At 40.5% G+C, this 24,698-nt stretch overlaps 1 protein-coding gene across 5 annotated transcripts in view; it reads left to right on the plus strand.

Annotated features, from left to right (window-relative positions):
- apbb2b (amyloid beta precursor protein binding family B member 2b) overlaps positions 1 to 24,698 on the plus strand; it is a 78,973-nt gene that overhangs the window by 27,257 nt on the left and 27,018 nt on the right. For 4 of the 5 annotated variants that reach the window (XM_042484920.2, XM_088075410.1, XM_042484919.2 and 1 more), the window contains exons 3-10: positions 2,184 to 2,250; positions 5,271 to 6,329; positions 16,925 to 17,169; positions 18,320 to 18,451; positions 19,717 to 19,788; positions 22,081 to 22,131; positions 23,838 to 23,923; positions 24,376 to 24,436. In XM_042484920.2, the coding sequence (XP_042340854.2) occupies positions 5,291 to 6,329; positions 16,925 to 17,169; positions 18,320 to 18,451; positions 19,717 to 19,788; positions 22,081 to 22,131; positions 23,838 to 23,923; positions 24,376 to 24,436 (1,686 nt within the window). In that variant the 5' untranslated portion in view covers positions 2,184 to 2,250; positions 5,271 to 5,290. The remainder of the gene's footprint in view (positions 1 to 2,183; positions 2,251 to 5,270; positions 6,330 to 16,924; positions 17,170 to 18,319; positions 18,452 to 19,716; positions 19,789 to 22,080; positions 22,132 to 23,837; positions 23,924 to 24,375; positions 24,437 to 24,698) is intronic. The other variant, XM_088075411.1, reaches the window with a different exon arrangement.

Raw genomic sequence — 24,698 nt, forward strand, 5'->3', positions numbered from 1 at the left:
AATGGCTGCAATATAACAAAGAGTGAAAAATTTAAGGGGGTCTGAATACTTTCTGTACCCACTGTAAATGCATATCAGTTTCAAATATCAGCTCAGTCTCATTAAGTACTAATTATCTGTATTGGTATTGGCCCTGAAAAACTAATATTGGTCGACCCCTAATCAATTCTCTTTTACTTTGAAGCAGCTAAGGGCTGTTTCACACCTACCTCATCTGATGTGGACTTTTTAGTTTGATCCCAACCAAAAGTGCAGGTGTGAAACTTTCTCACACCATGATCTGCATCAAACAGCCTCACAGTGGTTGGACAAAAAGAGGTAGTGTTTGTTTGGATCAAACTGAATCATGGTTTGGTTTGTTTCTGGTGCAAAAACATTTTTTTTTTAAATTCTTTTGATGGTTTAGACTTTCAGACTAATCGCAGGTTTTGACAGATTCTTGTCGTGTGTAAACAGTACAGTAGCACCTCAGTGTGTATTATGTATATGTGGTTTAGCGACAGAGTGAGTGATGGTGGCTGTGCTCAGAGCAGACAGATACTGGCGATCAGAGCAGAAACTTTCAGTTTCAGTCCTTGATTGTACAATGTAGGTTTTACTTTGTCCATAAGCCACCCAACTTAACAAAGCGAACTACAGTAGCACATGGGGAGAGGCAGAGATGACTTAATAAAGTGTCAGCTGGAAAAACTCACAAAAATTGCCACACTTTTCTATATTTTCCAATATGCTGAGAGAAAATACAAGAAGACGAGAGAGCTCGTCTACAAACTAATCAATGTCAAGTGTTAGGAGATGCAGCTGACAGTTGATGATGACAGAATGTAGGTATGTTATGTAAACTTTTGTTTGTTTTGTTTTTTGTTTAGATTTTTTTGGGTCATTTAGCCTTAAATTGATAGGACAGACAAAGCATGAAAGGGGGAGAGAGAGTGGGGGTGACATGCTGGGCGCCCACGTAATGTGAAGCCAAAAGTAACTAGATCAAATGTATACAATTAGTAAAAAATACCATCCTTGGTTCGCACTTGTGCGAAAAGGCCCGTGAGCAGAGTTTTCCCTAAATCAAAAATATCTGCCACCACAAATAGATTTTCTAATTTTGGAGCTGGACCATTCATTAGAAGCGCTGTTGAAACACGTACACCATTCACTTATTGATTGCACCACAGTCTTGGGGCGCAGAGTATACTCTGGGCACAGATGGAGCAGCAGAATTTCAGGCGCATTGAAAGTGAAACTCACCTATTCATTCTGCTGGGTCTAAAGTTCACTTTCCCTCACAGGAGCTGCTTCTCTCATCCAGTTGTCTGATCTGATCAGCTCTGAATGGATCAGCTAGGGTTGCAAATTGTAAGCAATTTCTTTAATAGATTATTGGTAAGATTAACAATAAAATAATCAATGGAAAAAGAACATTTAAAATTTGCTTATTTCAAACAATAGCAAAAGTATTTTTTCCTTTATCAAAGCTCACAGAAACATATTTCATATACTTTGATGGCAATGCTTAATTAAATTTCACATATGCACAAACTGCTGCTAAAGAAAAAAAAACTTCATGAAGAGTTCCATCTGCACTACGTTCACGGACCTTGCAAATTTAGAGAGGGGATACAAAATGATCCAAAGGGACACACAAATATTTAGAAGAAAAAAACAAAAAACGAAAGTTTGCTTTTGTCGTTCCCCTGAAACACATAATATCATATCCAGGTAGGCAACACATTTCTGTGTGACATGAGCTCTCCAAGTATTTGGTTCCACCTTAGCTTCAGTGTTAAACTGGAAAGACATTGTAAATATATACAAAATAGAAAAAAATACTCTGGAAATCTGCCTAAGACATGAATAACACTGTCCTCTGTACATTCAGTGGCTGATCATGAGGTTTAGTCGATGTGAACAACACGAGGAACAATTCCTCAGCAAACAGACCTCATGAATTCATTACTTCTCTGTTTATGATCCCTGAATGCCCCTTTTATCATTTCCATCATTTCAGTGGTGCTTGGAGTCCCTTCACTGCCTCAGTGTTATGTTGTCTCCATAGAAACCAGCTGTAGTCGGTTCTACACGGATGAATGTGGTCTCCGAGGGCAACCCAAGAAATTTTTTAGGATTCTTTGCATTCTTCTGCTGATCATTCTTTTTCTTTTTTTTTCTTCCTCTGTGGTGTTCAGATCTGCAGCTGAGTCTACTGAACCCTGAACCGTGACCAGCGCTGGTCTGTGACTGACCTCCTGTCAGGTACAACATACACACACACACACACATGCGCGCTTTCCCACATGCTGTGTTTAGCACTCAGTTGGAATGAAGACCTTTATAATCACACCTCTTCACGCTGAGTGTTTCTCCATCCTTGCCCTGCTGGGATATCTCTCAGGAATGTAAAGGATAAATCTGGCAGCAATCTGTGTTTTTGTTCATGTCAACAAATCCTGTAAAAAGGCCAAAAGCAGCCCCGTGTTAGTCCTTCTCAATACATTCTAGCTTCTCAGCCCTGTCTGTGGTTTTCCTAGAACAGCTGGGCACTGCAGTCTTAGCAAAGTTTGCAAAGCGGACTTATTCATGTATTTGTTGGCGCTATTTTAAGCTGTGGATTTGGTGCATTAGTCAATATTTACAGCACCAGAACCTACATCAGGCTTTGGTTACACAGCCAACAATAGATGTTAGTTGTTCTGGTCTTTTAATGGGAACAAAAAAATAAATGAATAGAATTTCACAAGACCTTTTAAGGATGTTTCAATGAATGCAGTAGACTTGAGTTGACCTCTGTTAGCATAAAGCTCTGGTGTGATTAATTACAGTTCTATGTTTGTGCAAACCCAACCAAAAGAAAATCAGCCCCAGGCTGCATCATTTTTGATCTACTGTTGCAGCATTTTTTTCAATTAAGTTTAGATATTATTAGTAAACACCATTTCTCAGGCTTTTGCACCTTTTAATGATTGTAAACTTGGCCTCATGACAGAAAAATATCCTAACTGCTTGTGCTATCTTAGCTTTAGTTTCAGAAAAAGGATAAATCTTCTCATAAGCTAAGTAAGTTCCTGAAGTCATGTCCGTTTTATTCTATTTCAGACCTCCTATCTTATTTGAACTTACAGCTGAAAGTTTGACTCTTCAGTAGGCACTCATCCTGTCAGGTCTGTACCTTTGATAACAATGTACAGACACATAGACTGCATGTGTCTTTGATTAGGAAATACTGGCAGGCTACTTGAGATTGACAAGCCATAATATCAACAGCTACCACTTGTGACTGGCCCGCGAGCTTGCTGTTATTTTCTTTTTACCCTGTGAAACCTGGATTGACATAAGTGTTGTTTTCACTGGGTGGTTCATTAAAGTTGAAAACATGGAGGGAAAAAGGCTATTACCAACTTGGCAAGAAATGTACAACAAATTGCAAGAAATTAGTAAAAGATAAAAAAGAAAAATAAGGGGTTATTAGAAAAATTAAATAAAGAAATTATATACAATAAATATTTTTTCAGCACTTTTTTTTTTACATTTTCTTGTTTGTTACCTTTTTTCCCCTTATGTTCAGGTAATTTTCCTGAATTTCTTTGCAAATTTTTGGGCCATATCTCGTTAAGTTCTCCCCAAAATAAAATCAATGTCAATCAATCTGTCATTTATTATAACTACAGACAAGCATTTAACTTTAACTATGAAGAGTTGGAGGCACTAATCCTATTGGTGTGGGAGAGGAAACCTTTTCTCGAAGTTTTCCTCTCAATTTCTGTCATGTTTAGCTTTATATTTATCGTCTTAGTCAAAAATGTGATGTTCATGTTGTTCCCTGTTTTTACATTCATTGCCATACAGACCTAACAACAGCACTGCCGCTGTATTTGGCAGTTATTTTGAATTTAAGACATGGTCAATACCATTGTAAGTTAGGATTTCTATATTGGAAAACCTCTACAGTTGTGTAATACGTCCCGCTCTTGAACACAGACTCCCTAACTCTAACTGTGATGCAGTGCTCCATAGACTCTGATGCAATCATTTCAGGTTTTCATGCTGGTTTTGTGGATTTAGAGCTAGTCGTGTTGAATGAGTGGCCTGGAGCTCATGTTATAGTGATACTCGTTACCTGAAGAGGTTGGAAGGAGATGCATGTTAAACATTTTATGTTGTTGGCTCTCATATGCTATGGTAGCAACTGAATAAAGACCTACCCTACTTTATAGAAACAGTGTTGCTCCCACAATCATTAGTTGCTCCTTAATTTCATTGTCTTCAGTCTCGATTGCCAGGTGATGTGGTGGTTCACTTTTACACTGCGAACCAAAGGCTCAGGCTTCCAGCTTTATCTTTTTGACCTGCTTTCGCTGCTGAGCGGGTTTGACATCCTGGATAGTGGATACATCCTTCAAACACAAATTGCACACCCTTCTGTCTTCTCTCTCTGAAATCTCTTTATCCCTTCTCCAAAAACAGGGAGTGCAGTTAGTGACAGTGGGCTCCATGTTAACTCTTGACAGCTTGACAGATCATCACAAAGGTCAATTAGGAAACATGTTTTTGTAATACCAAAAATCTTAAATGTCATCCTAAATTGAAAGAAAACAGGATTTCACTTATAAAGTTTCTGTAATGAGGCTCCTGTTCTATAATTCTCTCCACACAGTGAGCCAGTAATGGATATTTGCAGACTCACATACAGTATATTTAACCCTTAGGGCCCGCTGTTATATTACACACACTCATATCGCTCTGCACACAAAATGCACTTTTCAGAATCAAGCTTGAAAAAATCTGATACATTAATGTTATTTTCTAATTCAATTTAGTTAATTTTCAGAAATGAACCTTTTGAATGCTAGGTTTTAAGCATGATGCAATGATGTATTTAGATAAAAAAACACAAAAATGAATTGATATATTACATGCTCCCTAGGGGTTTAACATCTGTTAATAGTCCATTTGACCCCATAGCAGTTCTTTATTGTTTATTTTTAACTTAACATAATGTATTTATGTTTTCGACATTGTCTTTTCTCCACAGCACTTGTCTTTTCTCCACAGCATTTGTCTTTTCTCCGCAGCACTTCTCTTTTCTCCACAGCATTTGTCTTTTCTCCGCAGCACTTCTCTTTTCTCCACAGCATTTGTCTTTTCTCCACAGCACTTGTCTTTTGCATGATAATCCAAGAATAGCTGTTGTGATGCAAATAGCAGGAGTAAGTAAGCAACGAGAGACGTGGATTCATGTGTATTCACTTCCTGTTCTCCCTCTCCTCCTCTTTCAGCTGATCTGTCTTGTGCCACGATGATGTCAGTAGACGTGACCAATCGTAACGGCCCCACTGCCTCGCCTCCCACCTCCCTCAGCCTCCGTTCCTCACACAACCAGCTGCTGAGCAGCGATGTCATCAAACAGGGCTCCGCCACGCCTCCCAAGTGTCGCAAAAAGTATGCACTCACCAGTATCCAGGCCGCCATGGGCCTCGGAGAAGCAGCGCCATCTTCATCATCCCCGTCATCCCCGTCACAGTCCTTAACCCCCAACAATCCCAAACTAGCCAAGAACGGAGTGAACCAGCTACGTAAAGCCGGTCAGGACCACAACAAAAACACAACGGGGCCTGAGCTGACGGACCTGGAGTCAGAAGCAGACGACCTCAATGTCAACACAGCTGTGGAGGACGACAGTCACACTCTCACCAATAACGACCGGGAGGATGATGTCACTGAGCGAGACGTCGAACTGCACTCAGACTCAAATGCAGACGCACAGCCTGAGCAAGAACCGGAGACAGACACAGACTGCAACATTAACACCACTGCGGAGCTCAAACTGAATGGTAACGACACAGATTTGGGTTTTGACTTGAACATTGAGGCGGAGGAGAGTGACGACATCAGCATTCTGTCTGAGAAGGAAATGATGTCAAAGATGAAGATAGAGGAAGACGGAGATGAGGTGGTGGAGGAGGAGCAGGAGGACGAGGAGAAGAAGCCTTTACTGATGATAAAAAGTGAGTCTCCTGTGAAGAACCACAAAGTTCCCGCAGGCCTGGAGCTCATCTCTGACCTCCACTCCAACCTCAAGCTCCTCAAATCAAGCAAGGACTCTCCGGTGCCGCCTCCTCCCTCTCCGCCTAAGCAAGCCAGCCCAGAGGACACACCCCTGCTCTCTGTGGCCTCCTGCTCCTCGTCCTCCTCCTCCTCCCCAGAGACCAAGAAGGACAGACGGACTGGGGCAAAGACAGACTGTGCTTTGAACCGCATCCAGAATCTGAACCCCAGTGATGAGGAGTTGAGTTGGACAACGCTGTCCCAGGAGAGCAACTCCCCAGAGGAGACAGGTACACATTGACACACACAACACGTGCTGCTAAAGTCAGCTTCACAGACGCTGTCATGCACTGATGTTTGGCGTCTGAGTGTGTCAGCTAGCATATGTGTGTTTTTCTCCTGTGGTGGTTTCACCGTCCTCACTGCTGATGACATGTTTCCATTTATGGTGACCAAGAATGTGTGTGTGTGTGTGTGTGTGTGTGCGTGTGCGCGCGTGTGCGCGTGTGCAGACACTGCTGGAAAAGACTAACAAACAGTCCAGCCTCCAGTAAATCTCCCAGAATCCCTCTGGGACAGGAAGTGCCCTTGTAACCTCATGGGTGGTTAGCAGGCTAGATCAGCTGCGTCCTGTTTCGTGCTGTGTCCTAAGTGTGCGTGAGAAGGGCTCGCAGCCGAATCAGGAGTTAATTCAAAATCTGTAGCTGCCATTATCGCTCTCTTTCCCTTTGTCTTTGATTTTTTTCCACTAGAGTGGACACTGGGGAGAACTGATTTAGCTCTTTTTAATCCTCAAGATTTTCCCTTTTTACTTTTGTTTTTCCTCATTCTTTTTCTGAGAATATAAACATTTGGATCTGCGGATATTAACGAAGGAAACAGTTTGGACACACTCATACACAGACAGTATTACAGCTGAGCATTTCCATATGTACCTGTAGCTGTTGGTGCCATCAGAAAAGCTTTAGTTTTATCCCACTTTAATCCATCTTGGTGCAACATGCAGACTGACAGTTGGTCCACGTTTCATGTTCATATGATATTCATGGTTCCCACAGTCAAGGAAAACCTGGAAAACAATGAAAATGAGATTTAACAAATTCCTTTTCCAGGCCTGGAAAAGTCATGGGATTTGTAAAATTCCTTGAGTTTTAGAGTAGTCATGGAATTTTGTGTTGTTTAATGAAATTAATAGTTACAGTAATCTTCCGGGGATAACCTTCCACGTAATGTGACATAATGTCGATTTATTTTCTGTAAATTATCTGTTGACACAGGTTACATGCATGTGTGATGTACAGTGGCAGTTATGGGAGGCAAGGCTCTCCTGTGTGTGTGTGTGTGTGTGTGTGTGTGTGTGTTTTTGTTTGTTTGTTTGTTTGTTTGTTTGTTTGTTTGTTTGTTTTGTTTGCGTAAAACTACTGTGACTGGGCCACCAAGTGCCACAGACACAGTGACCCGCATGCTTTTATTATGGGCTCTTATGGAAAAGTTCTAAGATTTTGTCCATTAAAATGTGTGGGAACCCTGGATATTCTAACCAGCCCATTTTGACGGACATGCAATGAGTATGTCAATGTTTACATGCACACTATTATAACACATTTCTATTTGGAAAGAGGAACACTCCTACTCATAAACATTCTGAAATACTTGGATAACAAAATGTTTTTGGATATGCACAAATATCGCAACGCTGACTCTTTAAGAGTTGGTTAAAGGAATCAGAGAGGGAGGCTGCGTTCATGTGATCGAGTCCAGTCTGCCACTGGTGTAAAACTTCCTAAGTGGAAGTTTGACATGATAAACAACATGTTGAAACATGTTAATCGGAGTGCGCTCATCTCCATGTACACGGGAATATGAGTGAAATAATCATTTTCATTAGCCGTGTAAACAGCTCATTGGAAACATGTTCTTTTTTTCTTTTCTTTTTTTTTTTAATAAAGGCAAAAACTGGAATATTTTGTGTGTGGACTCCAGCCTGTCCCTATACCTGCGTCTAAGGTCTCTTGATCTTGAGAAAATACTGATGTATAATAACGCCCCTTAGAACTTACTTAAAGATAAACTCTGCAGGAATAGTCCATTAAAATGTACTAATAAAACATTCTAACCCCTCCTTGATACACTGCTTTTACATACTCTGCAAGCCACTCTACTATTGTAGAACGTTTGTTGTAATGGAAAAGATACTTAGGAAGCTGAGCTAACCACCAGCACCTACTGCGCCGCTCTTTATCCCCATCCTCTTCTTCAAAACTTTTCAGCAAAAAAGAAAGTAAAACCCAGATTCCCGCCAGTTTTGGAACAAGCCATGTCTGCTTTGTGTTTTGCCTCACTTTTTGTTTTGTCTGTGAGTCCACAATTTCTGTAGCTTCCTCTTGGATGCATCTTGCCTCTACTTACTTTTTATAATGTCTCGACATCACCTGTGTTCTGTTAAGGCCCATAAACGTCTCGACTACATCAAAATAATAAGAAAAAGAAAACCTGCATGAGTCTGTATGTTGATGAAAATCCTGCGCAATATATCCAAGTTATTACTAGAAATTGCTTGACAGTCCAAAACCTAAATATATTCAGTTTACTGTCACATAAAACAGAGAAAAGCTGCAATTCCTCATGAATTAGAAGCTAGAATGAGGGAACTTTTGGCTTTGTTGCCTTAAAACAATTAATTGTCAAAGCAGCTGCCTGTTATTCTTCTGTCAATCCAGCCTTTTAATCAACTTTATTGTAAAATGTGGTGGTTGTACAGTTGTTGGGAATCTGTCCTGTCTTTTCTGAGAATGCAGAAATGCTTTAATATTATTGAATGTACATTCATCAGCTTCATCACCTTGCATTGAGGGTGAATATACTTGTTTATTCCCCTACCATTTGATACAGTACATAGAGTAAGGTAGAACTTGGGGGTGAATTTAGTAACTGAAGTTCAGTCCTCTGAGTCATCACCTCCTGTTGTGGGCCTCTACTTTCTTAAACTTGCTTGTTGCCTACCTCTGCAGACAGGCTGTTAAAGTCTTTGTTTTTCTTTGTCAGCATTATGTAAAAATCTGGATGTTCACTTTAATTGGGCCCTTAAAACTCTGAACCTTGTGCTTTGTTGTAAGACATATGAAACACATCCATCTCCTCTAAAGCAGCAGCCCCCGACCTCTGACATGAGCTCAGCCGTAAACCATCCTCTCCCTCTGTGAGACTTGCTCTGCTCTGAGCTGTTGAGCCTTGAATTGCTGCTTTTTTTCCTCCCAGAGTGCCTCTCCTCCAGCTCTCTGATGACTCACTGTCCCTTTCAAATCGAAGGCACTGAGCATCTGTGTATTTCATCTCTCTGCAAGGATGATTACGAGCAGCTTGTCCATAATTTGACAGAATTTACTTTCCATGTGTTTTCTTGTCCTGATTTCTTCGTCTTATCTAAAACGATATTCTAAAGTGATAATTCTCTCATCGGAGAGCTACATGTTTTTTTTAATGTAGATCAGTGTGCATATTGACGAGCCGAGGAAGGGGGGCAAAAAGTAAACGTTAGCGGCAGTGCAATCTTTAGTTAAGACTTATAGTTCTCTGGGGATTTGCTGAAGAGTCACTAATCATGATTCTGGCATCATTCATGTTGAATTTATCAATATCTAATGCGCCATCATCCATACTGCTCTGCTGTCCCCTCTCTCTCACTATTGACAAAGCCGTGTTGTTTTCCCATGTGTGTGTCAGATTCCTCTGTGGATGTTGCGGGTTAGAGGGCCAATACGACACTGCTTTCACACAGAGGAGCCAAAACACACACACACACGCACATGCAAACACACACTGAATTGAGAGACATTATTAAAAGGGGTCCTTTGCATTCTCACACATCAACATGCATTGTAACACTTACAAGGAAACATGTTGAGTGCAGCACAGCAACATGTGAAAGTCTGTTGAGATGTTGAGCTACTTTTTCTCTCCGTGACCCACTTACTCAAAATCTTTCCACCCTCAGCAGATCATGGTCCTCCTCTTTGCTATTTTGTTATGCTTCTCCGCCAGCAATAGCATGTTTTTGCCTTGTCTGTACATCTGTTTGTACATTTGTCCGTCCGTATGTCCGTCCTGTTCTTGTGAACACTGTATCTTAAGAAGGCCTTGTGGGAATTTCTTCAAATTTGGCACAAACATCCACTTGGATTAAACGATGGTTAGATCTTGATGTTCATAAGTCAAAGGTATATGTCACTGTGGCCTCATTTGTCTCATTCTTGTGAATACAGTATTTCAAGTACACCTTGAGGGGATTTCTTCAAATTTGGCACAAATGTTTACTTTGACTCAAACATTAACTGATTAGTGGTCATAGGTCAAAGGTTAAGGTCACTGTGTCCTTGTCTGTGTAATTCTTGTGAATGAACTGTTTTCACAATGCCTCCAGTGAATTTCTTCAAATTTTGCACAGAAGTCCATTTGGTCTCAATGATGAACTGAGTAGATTTTAGTGGCCAACGGTCAAAGGATGACGTCACTGTGACCTTGTTTGTGTAATTCTTGTTAACGCAACATCTTCAAATATGCCTTGAGGGAATTTCTTCAAATTTGGCACAAACATCCACTTGCACTGAAGAATGAACTTATTAGAACTTATTAGGTTAATGTGACCTTACATCACTCTCATTCTCTTGAATATGATATCTCAAGAGCTCCTCGAGGGAGTTCCTCAGATTTGACACAAATGTCCATTAGGACTATACAATGAATTGAATTTGGTGGACCAAGGTCACAAAACATCTTTTTTGGCCATAACTGAAGAATTTACATGCTGATTTTGACAGAATTTCACACAAATGTCTAATAGGATAGAGTGATGATGTGATGACATATGTGACTTAAATACAAAAGGTCAAAGGTCAACTTTACTGTAACATCCTAACATTTTTCAAAAACACTTTTCTGACCATTACTCAACGCCATAACTCAAGACCAGAGGAGGAGACAAAAGGTCAGCATTGTGGCACTAATTTAGGGTGTCCACCTTGAAATGGTGTTGATTGTATGGATCGGCTGTGCTGCCAGGTTGAAGATTTGTTTGAAGTGTCCGTGTTTCCACAGACACGGATGTAAACTGGAGGTGTAATTGACTGATGTGTGAAGGCATACCACGTGAGGCGATAATTCTAGTTTTCTCTCCTCATCAGCTCTACTGTATGTCATCCTGCCTGTCCTTCTGTGCACCTCCACTGGCTATGATACTGACTGAAAGATGATCTGGGGGTTGCCAGGACAACCAAGAGAGGCTAAAGGCAACGTGGAAAAAGGGGGGGGTAAAATGATAGACATTTGATAAGGATGCCATATTTTGAGTGTCTTTCCATGTTGCCTGTGTGTATGTTTGTGTTAGGACAGGAAAGGGAGGGCAGGCTTATTTGAGCTGTTGATGTAGCTGATGCTCCAGATAGAGGAAGGAGAGACAACAAACATAGCTCAGCTGCGGGGGACACACAACCTCCATCTCTCCCTCTCCCTCTCCCTCCCTGTCTCTCTCGCTCTCTCGCTCTCTCTGTTCATGCTCTCACTCCCCCTCCATTCACTCTTTTCTCCCTCTCTTTTCACATCATGCTCTCCCTGCCTCTCTGCCTCCCCTCTCTTGCAGTGTCCCCCCCCTTCTCCTCCGTCCTCTCTCTCTTTCTATCCCTGTCTGGGGTTCTCTGTTTGGTTACAGCACTGGCTTTTGCTGTATGAGAGGCAGCTAGCTAACTATGATGCTGGGGAAAGACTACATGCTGGCCATTGTGATTGTCAATTACGAGGGTAGGTGCATCTGTCGGGAGGAAACTACAGTGTGGGGTTAGAGTTTGAATGCTGTGTGTGTGTGTGTGTGTGTGTGTCCGTGTGCGCGAGCATAAGCATGGGTATATGTGCCAACACAGGGGTGAAGTTTATTGCTGTGGTGGTATTATGCTTTAAATATCTGCCACACCAGTCTGTGCATGCTGTGTGTGTGTGTGTTGTCGTTTGACAGAGCATGTGTGTGTGTTTTGCTCCAGAAGCTCACCGCTCCCCCCCCACCTCCTCCGCTCAACTCTGCTCTGGCATGGAGCTGCATGCTAACCAAGGCTATCAGGGGCTAACTGCTACGTAGCAACACCGTGGCCCATTTCCACGAGCTGCGTACGTGCACGCCTGTCTCCTAGCCTCTGTGTTAGCATGCTAAAGCTTCCCCCCTCTAATTCCACACTTGTCACGGTGCTCGCAGAGAGGGACACTGCCAACTTTGAGGCACGATATTCCACTCGAGCCAAGCCAGGCACTAAAACAGCCAGATATCTCTCTCTCTCTCTCTCTCTCTCTCTCTTTTTCTTTTTCTTTCTCTCTTTCTTCTTGTGTACGTTTATACTTTAATCCACATCCAGCAGTCTGTTCATCTCATACAGGCACCCATTCTCTGAGTCACCATCTCTTCTTTCACTTAAAGCAGCCACAGACTCTCAGGTCCTCTCTGTTGTAGTTTTTTATTTGCTCTGACCTAATTTTTTGCTCATGAAAGACTGCAACTCCCAGGAGGCTCTGCTTCACAGCTCCTTGCTCTAAAGCACACTCTTAAGCCCCGAGGGGATGTCTTCTTCTGCCAAGAACCTTTGTGCACATTTTGCTAAGCTTTGTCAGTGATTTGTGTTTTATTTAATAAAACAAAGTCTTAATAATAGTGTGTGTGTGTGTGTGTGTGTGTGTGTGTGTGTGTGTGTGTGTCTGTGTGTGTGTGTGTGTGTGTGTGTGCGTGCGTGCCTGATTTCCATCTCAATCTGGACCAACCCAGTCGTCATGATGACATATGGCCTGCCGTTGTGGCGACAGGCCCATGGGCTGTGTTTCATCAGCATGGTCAGCAGTCTGAGGACTTTTTGTGCAATCACATACATAGACACACGCAACTTCACATGCACGTACTCACACATCACACAACGATGGGCACACACACACACGGCACCTGCTGACCAGTCCTTCAGAACCTATATCACCTTTATGAGTTGCTACACCACCTAATGCAGTCTCGGATCATCTTTACTACCTCTGCCACTATATCAAGTTCACACACAAAGATGCCATTAATACTTGTGTGTGTGCGTGTGCGTGTGCGTCTGTGTCTGTGTGAGTGTGTGTGTGTGTGTGTGTGTGTGTGTGTGTGTGTGTGTGTGTGTGTCTGTGTGCGCTTCAGCTGGCCTGAGGAAACTGCAACCTTCAGATGAGATGACATGTAGTACAGGAGTAACAGAAGACACAGTGATATAAAGCTGCATTTACACTGCGTCTGCTACAGCATGGCTCAGCTCAATTCACTTTGACTTGTTATTTTTTGTATTTTTTTAAAAGGCAGCCTGCAGAAGCTCACTGTGGTCACTTGACGAAGTGCAAACATTCCTATGATTGTTTGTTGAAGAAAGCGTCAAGTGGGAGCTGGAGGTAGCAATGCATGTTGTGTCGCAGTAGCCCCTTTTACATAAAGATCACGCTATAGAGCTGCTAAGAAGTCCCTTATTTATGCAGCTTTTGAATTTTTACATAGAATTCAAAAATGGCAACATCAGCTGTCATATAACAGAGAAGGTAAATGATTGTGATTGACATGTTATGCCTTTGTTATTGTTTAGAAAGTGCTGACGACACATATATTATATTATTATATGTCACGCCAGAGGTGGACGCTCGTTTGTGTGGCCTTTGTTTGGTTCTGTGTCAGAGTGCAGGGGCGGAATAAATAAGGGACTTCGTTGCGGCGCCATAGTGCCATCTCTGTGTAAAAGCGGCTGCAGACTTCACTTCAGCTACTATCTCTGTTGCCGGCTAAAAGGCAAGAAAACTCTGACCCACCAAGAGCCATTAATTTTCTCAACTCAACAACTGACTGATAAGTTTTAAGCTCTTTTTTTAGTAAATCATTTATTATGTTGTCTTCTGTGTCTATTGAGCCGACACATTCCCACCTTGGTTGACAATATTGATCTATTCTGTTCTATTCTATTCTATTTTAGTCTCTTATGTACTATACTGTACTGCACTGCACTGCACTACACTGTACTGTACTGTACTGTACTGCACTATACTATACTATACCATACTATGCCATTCTATGCTATGCTCTATGCTATACTCTTCTATACGCACTACACTATACTGTACTTTACTGTACTATGCTATATTACACTATACTGTACTGTACTGTACCGTACTGTACCATAGCACACCACACCACACCACACCAACATAACATAACATAACATAACACAACACAACACAACACAACACAACACAACATAACACAACATAAACACAACATAACATAAACACAACACAACACTACACTACCTCTCATTAAAAACAGCCTTGAATGGGCAGTGTCACATTCTCTATGAGTTCTCTATGACAGTCAGCTAAGTATCCCGCCTACATTGATTGGGTACTATCTGCATTGGAAAACCAAATCACGCACAGCACCTGGAACCAAAAGTGAGTCGAGTTGAGCCTTACCTTGCAGTGGAAACAAGGCATTAGTATTCTGATTCAATCACCACACAGGACCTGTGTTTGTGTGTGCGTGTGTGTGTGTGTTTTCAAGGCAAATGCTATAATTCCTCTACATTCTATCACTGTCAAATAAATTATGGTAACAGCCATCTGCTCTGTATGCGGACGTTGTTTTCTGTAAGGGAAGAGAAACTGAAAGAAATTTTATGTGAATCCATACGTGCCGAGCCAGAACTTCCAAATTAATCAGCCTTTAGTGTTTTTCAGCTTTTTGAATTACAGTAAGTGCTGTGCGCCTTTAGGCCTAAGCCAAGAGTATGTGCACATATTTATTAATTTCACTTTAAGATGATTATTTCTTGGCCTTCCACTTTATTTAGGTTTATATAAATGTATTGGTTAAGTGTATTAAAGTTAATAACTGCGTTGACTCCACATGTATATAGTAAGTAAATATGAAAAATAAAACATTTTATCACCCATACTGCTGTAATTTGAAGCGTCACTTTGTCAAAGTGAGTCATTAAAAATTAGGCAATATAAATTGACTTTAGGGCATGAATGCTTTCATCGCCATCACTGGCAATATGTAATTAAATTTATGATGAACAAAAAAGGAAGAGTTGGAGTTAAATCCAGACGAGAGGTTAATTCATTGGAACTGCAGAGCTGGTACATATTGAAAAGGCACGGAACAAATGATGTGCTCCCTCATTTTTGCCTGGCTCTGGTTTTATTGCCTCCTGAAATCATTTCCATCTCCAGTGTTGTGATTTCAGTGTCTGTGGTTTTCCAGAGAAGTCTCTACATACTCTTATCTGTCATGAGCGCTCTGCATAGAAAGCATTTCTTGTTTTTGTTGCAGGGGGAGATGTTGTGTTGGCATGAATTATTGAGACAATTAGGCAGGTGGCATTGTCACAGGCAGCTGTAAATCCAGCCATTTCTAGATTTCTAACTTCGGGTTTATAAGATGATTAAAAAAAAAGATAGATTAAAGAACTCATTATGGATCATACGCCCGTGGAAATGAGAGTGCACATTTGTTTGAGTTCAGAGAAGAAACTAATACAATTACGAGGGCCAGAGAATAATAAGTCCTCATTTGTGTCGTGTTGCATAAATCTCAATATATTTAAATTCTGCTTTTGGCTAGCTCATTGGGCTGCATCTGATATCTGTTTCACTGTTGGAAATGTTAGAGGAATGCTTGTGCCTCTGTGTGTTTTTTGTGTGTAACTGGAAGTTTTTTATTTGAAAATATTTAAAAATGTTGTAACACTTTAAAAAACTGGATTGACATCAGTTGTCTTGTGCAGCATTCACATCTTTCAAAAGCAGTTAAACCTTTGAAACCTGAGCCATTTGGATTGATTTGGCCAGATAGTTGGGAAACAGGCAATGAGCAACTTTGGAAGACATACCTCTTAAATTGCAAGAAATTAGGAAAAGGTGACAAAATAAAATTTTCCTGTAGCTTTTTTTAAAAAAAAAAAAAAAAAAAAAATCCTGCAAAAATCCTGCACCTTTTGGGTGATTTCTTTTTAAGATGCTCTTTGGGAGTTGAAGAAGTAGTTTATTATCGAGCCAGTTTATTCGGGTTTCAAAGATTTCAGTGTGTGTGTGTGGGTGTGTTGCACAAATATGACAACAGTCTGTAACACATTTAACACACGTTGCTGTGCGTGGAAACACATGGATGTTACAGGACAGCTGCAGCAGATGCTGCTAATCCCCGTCAGCTGCTGATATCACTCACTATATGAGTGTGGGAGGGTTAACGTCCTGCTGTGGGAGGCCAAATACATCATAGCGTAGAAACATCTATATTATATTTTTGTGTGCAGTCTCAGAGGTGTGTTTATAGATGCATCCATAAGTTAAGGAAATATCATCATCTCTGTTAAGAATAAATCTTAAGTTTTCTTGGATCATAACCAAACAAGTAAAATGACTGGCAAAACACAAAGTCCATTGTCAGTACTTCATACCCAATCAGCTGAAATGACAGCCAGTCACATTACAAAAGATCCCACTCACCCTCTGCATAAGTCTTTCCGGCCACTACCATCAGGCCGTCACTGTAAAGTCCCTTTAGCCAAAAAAAACCACTAATAAAACCTCTTTATTCCCACTGCCATAAGTATCTTCATTAAATGGTAATCACCTGCATATCTACATAAACACTATGCCTTTTTACACACAGAGATATATTGTAATTTTTATTCTGTCTAGATTATTTGTATTAGGTATTTATTCAGTTTTTGTTCAGTGTCTGAGTTTGTTTTGCACTGTTTGTTGAACAACGTATGAGACGACTTTCTGTCAGCGCAGACAATAAAGTTTTCAGAATCTGAAGTTTTCTGAATCTTTCCATCAGATATCTGGAGTGAGCAGTCATTCCAGACAGACCCTGACCTGCCTCCAGGATGGAAGAAGATCACAGACATGGCTGGTATCTACTACTGGCACATTCCTACAGGCACCACCCAGTGGGAGAGGCCTGCCACCCGCCCAGCACCCCCTGGACAGACCGAGTCCCAGGCCCTGGGCGACCACACAGCCTCCACACCACGTAAACACTCCCTGGGCTCACTCAGCCCCTCACCTACTCCTGACCACGAGGTGAGACTCGCAACAACAAGCTGACACACACAGGAGCGTTTGCTCTTTCCCTTTTTGTTTATGATATAACTGTTGGTTAAATCTTTGATTGTTCTGTTGAACTGTGATCACACAGGATTCTTTGAGTGACAGTTTTTAGTCTCTCCGGCAGAGGTCAGGCTCAGAATGTCGTTGTCTGAAGACAATCCATCCAATGTGAAGAGATGATGAGAAACAATGAAAAAAAAGAAGTCACATATTTAAATTATTAAGTTAAGTTGTGCTATGTACAAAAGGCAACTATGAATAACCAATACTGTCATTATTTCTTTGAAAACCCTATTTATTAGTCTGGATAGTAAATTTTAGAGCTGGTGGTCAGTCTGATCAGCGTTATTACTGATAGAAATGTTTTTTTGAAACTTCTGATGAGCATAAGTCAGCAAACTTGCACACAGCAGAAAATTAGTATGATGATTATTGGGTCATATTGTATAGTATCGGGTTACTTTTAAAACGTATTCCTCTACAGATTACTAAATACATGCCCCAAAATAATATTGATTTTGTAATGTATTCCATTGCTTAGATTAAGTAACATTTTCAAAATACTTTGGATTACTTTGGGATTACTTCAGAATCACTTTGCTGATCTCATTTATCTTATATTTTTATGGGGAAAAAAGACAAGCAATCGTGTCCTGGCTGTGCATCTTCTATTAAAAATCTTGTTATGGGAAGTGCCTTGTGAATTTTACACTGTGTTGTAACAGCAAGTGAGCGCCACTCTTTGGCTTCGCTGAATCAGTTAAATATGCACTTCATGTGAAGTTCACCAAGTCGGCTACCTATCAGCTGTGCACTTGACTGGAGACATAAGCCCCTGAATGCAACACAAGAAAACTCATGTCAATCAACATTTCAAAGGGTTAAAGACAGTTACTGTATTGAGAAAGCCACCAGTTTAAACTTTAACTGAATACTGTTGCTAATTTATATGTATTCTAAATACATAACGCTGTTACTTGCATACTGTTTATCTCCAGACCCTGCGTGGATATTCTACACTCACTATATTAAGTACACCTAGCTAAAACTATTGCAGTCTCATACAACATTTCTACAGTAAATACTCCCTTCCTAAGTCCATTGTGTATGTGTATCCATGCAGTCATGCCAGGCAGAGATCTTCTTCAGGTCTTCAACTCGTTCGGGCAGCACCACCTCTGACAGCTCAGTGGAGCCTCTCTCCACTCACGAGCCCACCCTCACCACATGTGGATTTGTCAACAGCTGCTACTTTGTAAGTATCCAACAAACATTTTTTTTCTGTCCCATTGTACTTACTGTCTGTGGTGTTCTGCACATTCTGTACGAATCTATTTAAGCCTCCATATGGCACCACAGGACAATGTATGTGATTGTTTTTCTGTGGTCCCAGCTGAGATTAGTGAAGGATTGGCAGAAATATGCAACGGGACAGCCGGGTAAAGAGGGTGAGACAGAGGGAGGACCATCAATACTGCAGTCTAGCAGCAGAACACAGGAATACAAGAACACTGAGTCAATCAATCAGTCAATCATGCAGAATGATGGAGGGAAGCACAGAGAGGAAAGAAGATTGATAGAGAGGAACATGGTGTAGATAAAGTATTGATCCAGTGAGAATGGACTGATGTTGACAGATAGATGTGCCAGAATGAGATCCTGGCACATCTATCTGACCCTAGCACTACTCCACTATTAGCCAGTGACACATGAGCCAAAATGGCAGACAGACTAACAAAGTGAATGTTGATCATTTTAGTCCTTTTTTTTAATTACATTTTTTGGTGAAATTAAAATCGTTGTACATAATAAAGCGTATTAAAGTGGGAAAGAATAAAATAACAAATAAATTAGAAGAGAAGTGTATGTCGTAAAATTATTTATACGGGCAACAGTGACACTAATACTGTGTTTTTCTGAAGAAAGGAAACAAAAAAAACCCAAATAAATAAATAATATAATATTACTATTACTATTACTACAGCTACTACTACTACTACTAACTAATAATGTAATAATAATAATGATAATAATAATAATAATAATAATAATAATAATAATAATTTGAAAGAAAGTCTGGCTGCATACATGTAGTCCTAAAGAAAAGAAACAATAGAATCACAAATAAACTATGAATAGTTAACATTTGAGTAGCTCACTGTAAACTTAGGCGTAGTGAAGTCATAATTATATCTTCTTCCATCAAGTGAACTCCAATCTAAATATGGGTCCAAGTCCAAGATGCCGGCCTACAGCTTTTAAAGTTATCCTGCTAAGTCTTACAATAAATGTAATATATATACATTTTTTTTAAATAAAATTTTTCCATCACATAAATATAATAAATAACATTGATCCAGTCCTCAAACTTAGGTGCATCTGCTGTGAACCTTTTTCTCATAAGAGTCCTCTGACACACCGTAAACATAATGTAAAACATATATTTTTTTTTTTACAAATCTCTTAGTCCTTTTCTCTAATGCTGTAAATCTCCCTGTCTCCCTCTTGTTCTCTCCTCAGCCTCGTTCCTCTTCTCTGCAAGGGATGCCCGATCCAGAGAGTCGCTCTCAGCATCTTGAAGATGAGGACAAGGTAGGGTACCTCAAAAGTTTTACACATGTTTTTTTTCTCCTTCCTTGCCTGCCACTCTTGATCTCCTTTGGTTTAGGAGCCTTGTGGTTTGCTTTGTGTCTTTCTCTCTGTGTACATGTGGCACAGATAGGGCTGGGTAGCGGTACTCAATACCTTTATCAGCCAAAATAACTCCGTACCAAGAGTATAAAAACGTCCTTATTCATACAAGCCAATCACTCCAGTGTTCTTTTATTTAATGCAATGTGTGCCGCAGCAACTACAACCCCTTACAGTCTGCGGTGTGGTGAGGTCGAGCACAATGCACTTGTCAGAGTCAGCGGTCCAGCGTGCAAAGATGCCACCGAATAAATTAGTAAAAAAAGTTATATCAAATGAACTATTGGTATTGGTATTACCTTAAGGATACTGGTATTTGTACTGGTTTAGTAAGTTTTTTAAACAATACCCAGCCCTATGCACAGGTAGAACAAAAAATATGCCTACTGCATCTGTGTGTGTGTATATTACTGTATAGGTATGTCAACTAGTGCCACATACAGTGCAGTCTGTAAGTATTTGGACAGTGACATGTTTTTCAGTTGGTCTGGCTCTGTAGTTCAGCACACTCGGGGTACAGTAAGACTTACAACCACACTACAGTTAGGTTGACTTGACTTTTGATTGATGTGGCTTTCTGTCAGGGTTATAGTGGTACTCATTGATGGATTACTGAATGGGCCTACTGGAAACAGGCCCAGGGGCCCAAAGTGTCAGGAGGCTCCCCTGGCCTTCACCTACAGAATGTACCCAGAAGAGATAAGTAATCGACCAGGAAGAGACTCAAAAAGACCACCAAGAGCCACAAAACAGCTCTAAACAATTGTAATGAGATGCAAAGCAACTACATGACACAAAGTGACTCTCAACCACTACAAAAATGGGCAAAACAACCACAAAGCGACAAAAGGTCACAATGAAGACACACAAAATAGCTAGAAAGAGCTTTAAATCCACTGCAAAGAGGTGCAAAGCAACTACAAAGAGACACAACAAGTTCCCAGAGAGACACAAAATGACTACAAAGAGTTGCAAATCACAAAGAAACTCACAAAAACAACAAAAAGGGGCAAAACAACCACAAATAGAAGCGCAATGTCTTCAAAGAGTTGCAAAACAACTACAATTAGACTCAAAATGACCATTAAAAGACACAAAATAGCTGTAGGGAGACACCAAGAGACGCTCAAGGACTACTAAAAGGGGCAAAATGACTAAGACACACAAAACGACTGCAAAGACATGCAAAGCAACTGCAAAACTACACAGTGACTCTCAACCCATACAACAATGCCCAAAATAGACACACAATTACTGCAGTTGCTTTGCAACTCTTTATGGTCTTTTTGTGTCTCTTTATATTTGCTATGTGTCTCTTTGCAGCAGATTTTACTCTTTTATAGCCATTTTTTGTGTCTTCATCGTCATTTTGTGTCTCTTTATGGTTGTTTTGCCCCTTTGCCTCACCATGAGGCTCTTTGTGTCTCTTCACAGTTGTTTTGTGTCTCTTAATGGTAATTGTGAGTCTGTTTGTAGTTGCTTTGCACCTCTTTAAAAAGGGACACAAACAAAAAGCGGCAAAACAACCACAAATATACACACAAAGACTTCAAACAGGTGCAAAGGAACTACATACAGACCCAAAATGACCATTAAGAGACACAAAACAGCTGTGAAGAGGCATAAAGAGCCTCACGACAAGGAGCAAAACAACCACAAAGAGATGCAAAAAACACTCTCTGTGTGTCTTTCTCCTATGTAGGAGAGCTGATGGGGCCTTCTGCATGTCTTTGCCCAGGGGCCCATTGTCTCATAGTCCATCCATGGTGACACTCATATATCTCTCTTTTTTTTTGCTGACTTGGCACTTAGCTAGATTGAATTTTTGTAGAAAGAATTAAAGCTGAATGTTATTTCAGGTCCATCATCGAGAATAGGTGTCAGTGTCCAAATGACTGCACTCTATGTCTGTATTGTTCATATCCTACTAATCATGAATCAATAGATTCTCAGCAGTGAGGTGAATGTTCAATAGGAGCAGGAAACACTTGAGAAAAGCTTTTCAAGTCTCGATCGACAGCTTTTCATTGAAGAAATGTTCTGCTGCGTCGCTCCTTATTGCAACAGGCACTCTGTGTGAAGTGAGCTAGTTAGCTAACAGCCTTCTTCTGTCTGTCCTCCCTCCTCTGACCCCCCAATCTTTGCCCCACCACTCTGTGTGTGTGTACGTGTGTGTTTTAACGCTGTATGTAGAAGCAGGTGTGGAGTGATTTTGGCGGAAAGATTGATAGTGAAGTGTGGAAGGCAAGTATAATGCACTCAATGAGTCTTGGTCTCTCCTCAGCCACTCTTTGAGTGTGTGCATCATTGCATTTTGTGCTAGAAATTCACCGCCTGGGCAAAAGCATGTGTGGCTGATGCTTCCACATAAATGTAACTGCGCCAACCACTGCATTTTGACATGCCTGATATGAAAAGCACCTCTTTCTGTCTGCAGCAGCACACTCGACAGGTTTCTTTCTTTCCTTCTGTGGCTAAAACATTGTCATGTTTCCTCCTGCTGGCACAGATCTGAATGTGTTTGCACACACAAGTGTGTGTGTGTACATGCTATATGTTAACTTTCCTTCCTCGATGCAGCATGACCCATTAAACATAACACACCGACGCCATTTCTCCATCCAGCGAGGCCATTCCGCCCACACTTGGATGCATGCTGGCACATACTGTGTTGGGTTGATAGACTTACAGCTGGTGTCTGCCAGCTCTGTGTCTTTTAGCCCCTCTCCCACATGGCCTGTACCTGTGAATGTTATGGCAGTTATACATATCAGTGTTGTGTTAGAACAGGAGCCAATCTGATGTTTGTTTAAGATGCTCGGGGAACGTGGTGGTGAGATTTCTGGATACCTGCCACAGCTCTGTTTTGACCATACTAAACTGCATTCACACACTATTTTGTCTGGAGATTAAACCTAAAAGGCAAACAGTAAGTATGGACAATGAATGATATGAATTTGATATCCTCCTGCGTTAACACTTTAACACGTGGATCAACATCAGTTTTCCTGTGCTCCACTCAGACGCCTTTCATAATCATTTAAAATTCTGAAAACTGAGCAAATTGATTTGATTTCTTTCAAAAACATGGGAATAACAAAATGAGCAATTCGGCAAGAAATGTCCTACAAAGTGCAAAAAAAAAAAAAGTAAGATGACAAAAATTGGCCTGAAAATGAGCTGGGATGGATTATTAAATATCATAGAGAGAGAGAGAGAGAAGACAAGAATATTTATTTTCTAATAATTTGATTTGTGTTTTATCTATTGTTTTAATAATTTATTTTTTGTTTATTTTTATTTATTTATTTTTTTACTTTGTTGTTGTTGTTTTGGCTTATTTTATGGTATTTTTCTTGTAACTTTCTTGTGGTCATTTGGGGTTTTTTTGTGGGGGGACTTGATTTTTTAAAAACTTTACTTTGTTGGTGGATGTTTTTGGCTTATTCTCTTTTTTCGTTTGTGCTTCTTTTTACTTTATTTTGTTATTGGATTTTTTTTTAACTTTGTTGTTGGTTTATTTGACTTATTTTCACGTATTTTTCTTGTTACTTTTTTTACTAATTTCTTGCTCATTTGTGGGCCATTTCTCATAAAGCTGCTTATCGCCCTCCCATGTTTTTAAAAGAAACCAAGCCAATTTGCTCAAGTCTGAAAGGTGAATAATAGGATATAAAAATACAACCCTTCCATCTGCATTACTACACAACTATAAAGTACCTAAAAATAAAATGACAGCAAGGTTCTTGTGTCCTGTGGGATCAGACTAATGAGACGTTTCTTCAGATCGTAGACGTGTGTGTGAATGACAAAACATTTCGATTTCAGCAGACAATGTTACAGGTTTCATGTGTGAAAGGGGCTTTAATGTGGTTGCCTTTTGGCCAGATGTGTGGGTGTTATTTTGGAGTCATTTTGCACACTCTGATGATGTCACCTGTGTGCACCAGGACCTGCAGGCAGCCACGGTGAACCCCGACCCCAGTCTGAAGGAGTTTGAGGGTGCTACACTTCGCTACGCATCGCTCAAGCTAAGGTGAAAAACGTGCACGCACACACACACACACACACACACACACACACACACACTAAAAAGTACAAAACTCAAACTACCCATATAACTGAATCTCTGTAAGCCTCAAGCACTGTCATTAGTCATCCAACATGTTTTCCTTTCTTTGTCTTGTGACTCAGCTTCATCCCTGACTGTCTTTCCACTAGTTTGATCTAGTTAGTCTCTCTAATCTCGTAAGTAATCAGTGTTAAGAGTTCAGTGAGGTCAGACAAAGCAGGATGTTAGTTGTTCTCTGGAAATGGCTCCATTTTCTCTGTTAGTGTAATGACTGCTCGTAACCTCACATGCAGGGCAGGTACCTTGTACAATGTTAGTAAAGCACAGAATGGTTGCATTGGTAATAACTGCACACTACTAATCGTGTAATTAAATCTACATTTTTTTTTAATGCTTTCTTATTTTTTAAATTTCAGGAACCGTCCAGCAGTGGAAGAAGAGGAGTCCAGCAGTGTCAGCAGTGACCCTGAAACAAAGGTAAGATGCCTTCTCCTGAGCTTGACAACAGAGCAAAGCCAAAGGTTTTATACACAAGACAGATTATACCATAATCAGGGCTGGGCGATACTGAGAAAATCAAACATCACAATATTTTTGACTGGTTACTTCGATATTGCACCAAAATTATAGGCTTGGTAACTGGTGCTTTCATTATCATCAGTAATTTAGATATAATGACTAAATGGCAACAAAACTGTTTACAACAGTCTAGTAATGTCTGCAAATGACATCACTTTAA

The sequence above is a fragment of the Plectropomus leopardus genome, chromosome 3 (genome assembly GCF_026936395.1).
Source record: "Plectropomus leopardus strain MGB_pleo_1.0 chromosome 3, ASM2693639v1, whole genome shotgun sequence".
Taxonomy (NCBI): Eukaryota; Metazoa; Chordata; class Actinopteri; order Perciformes; family Serranidae; genus Plectropomus; species Plectropomus leopardus.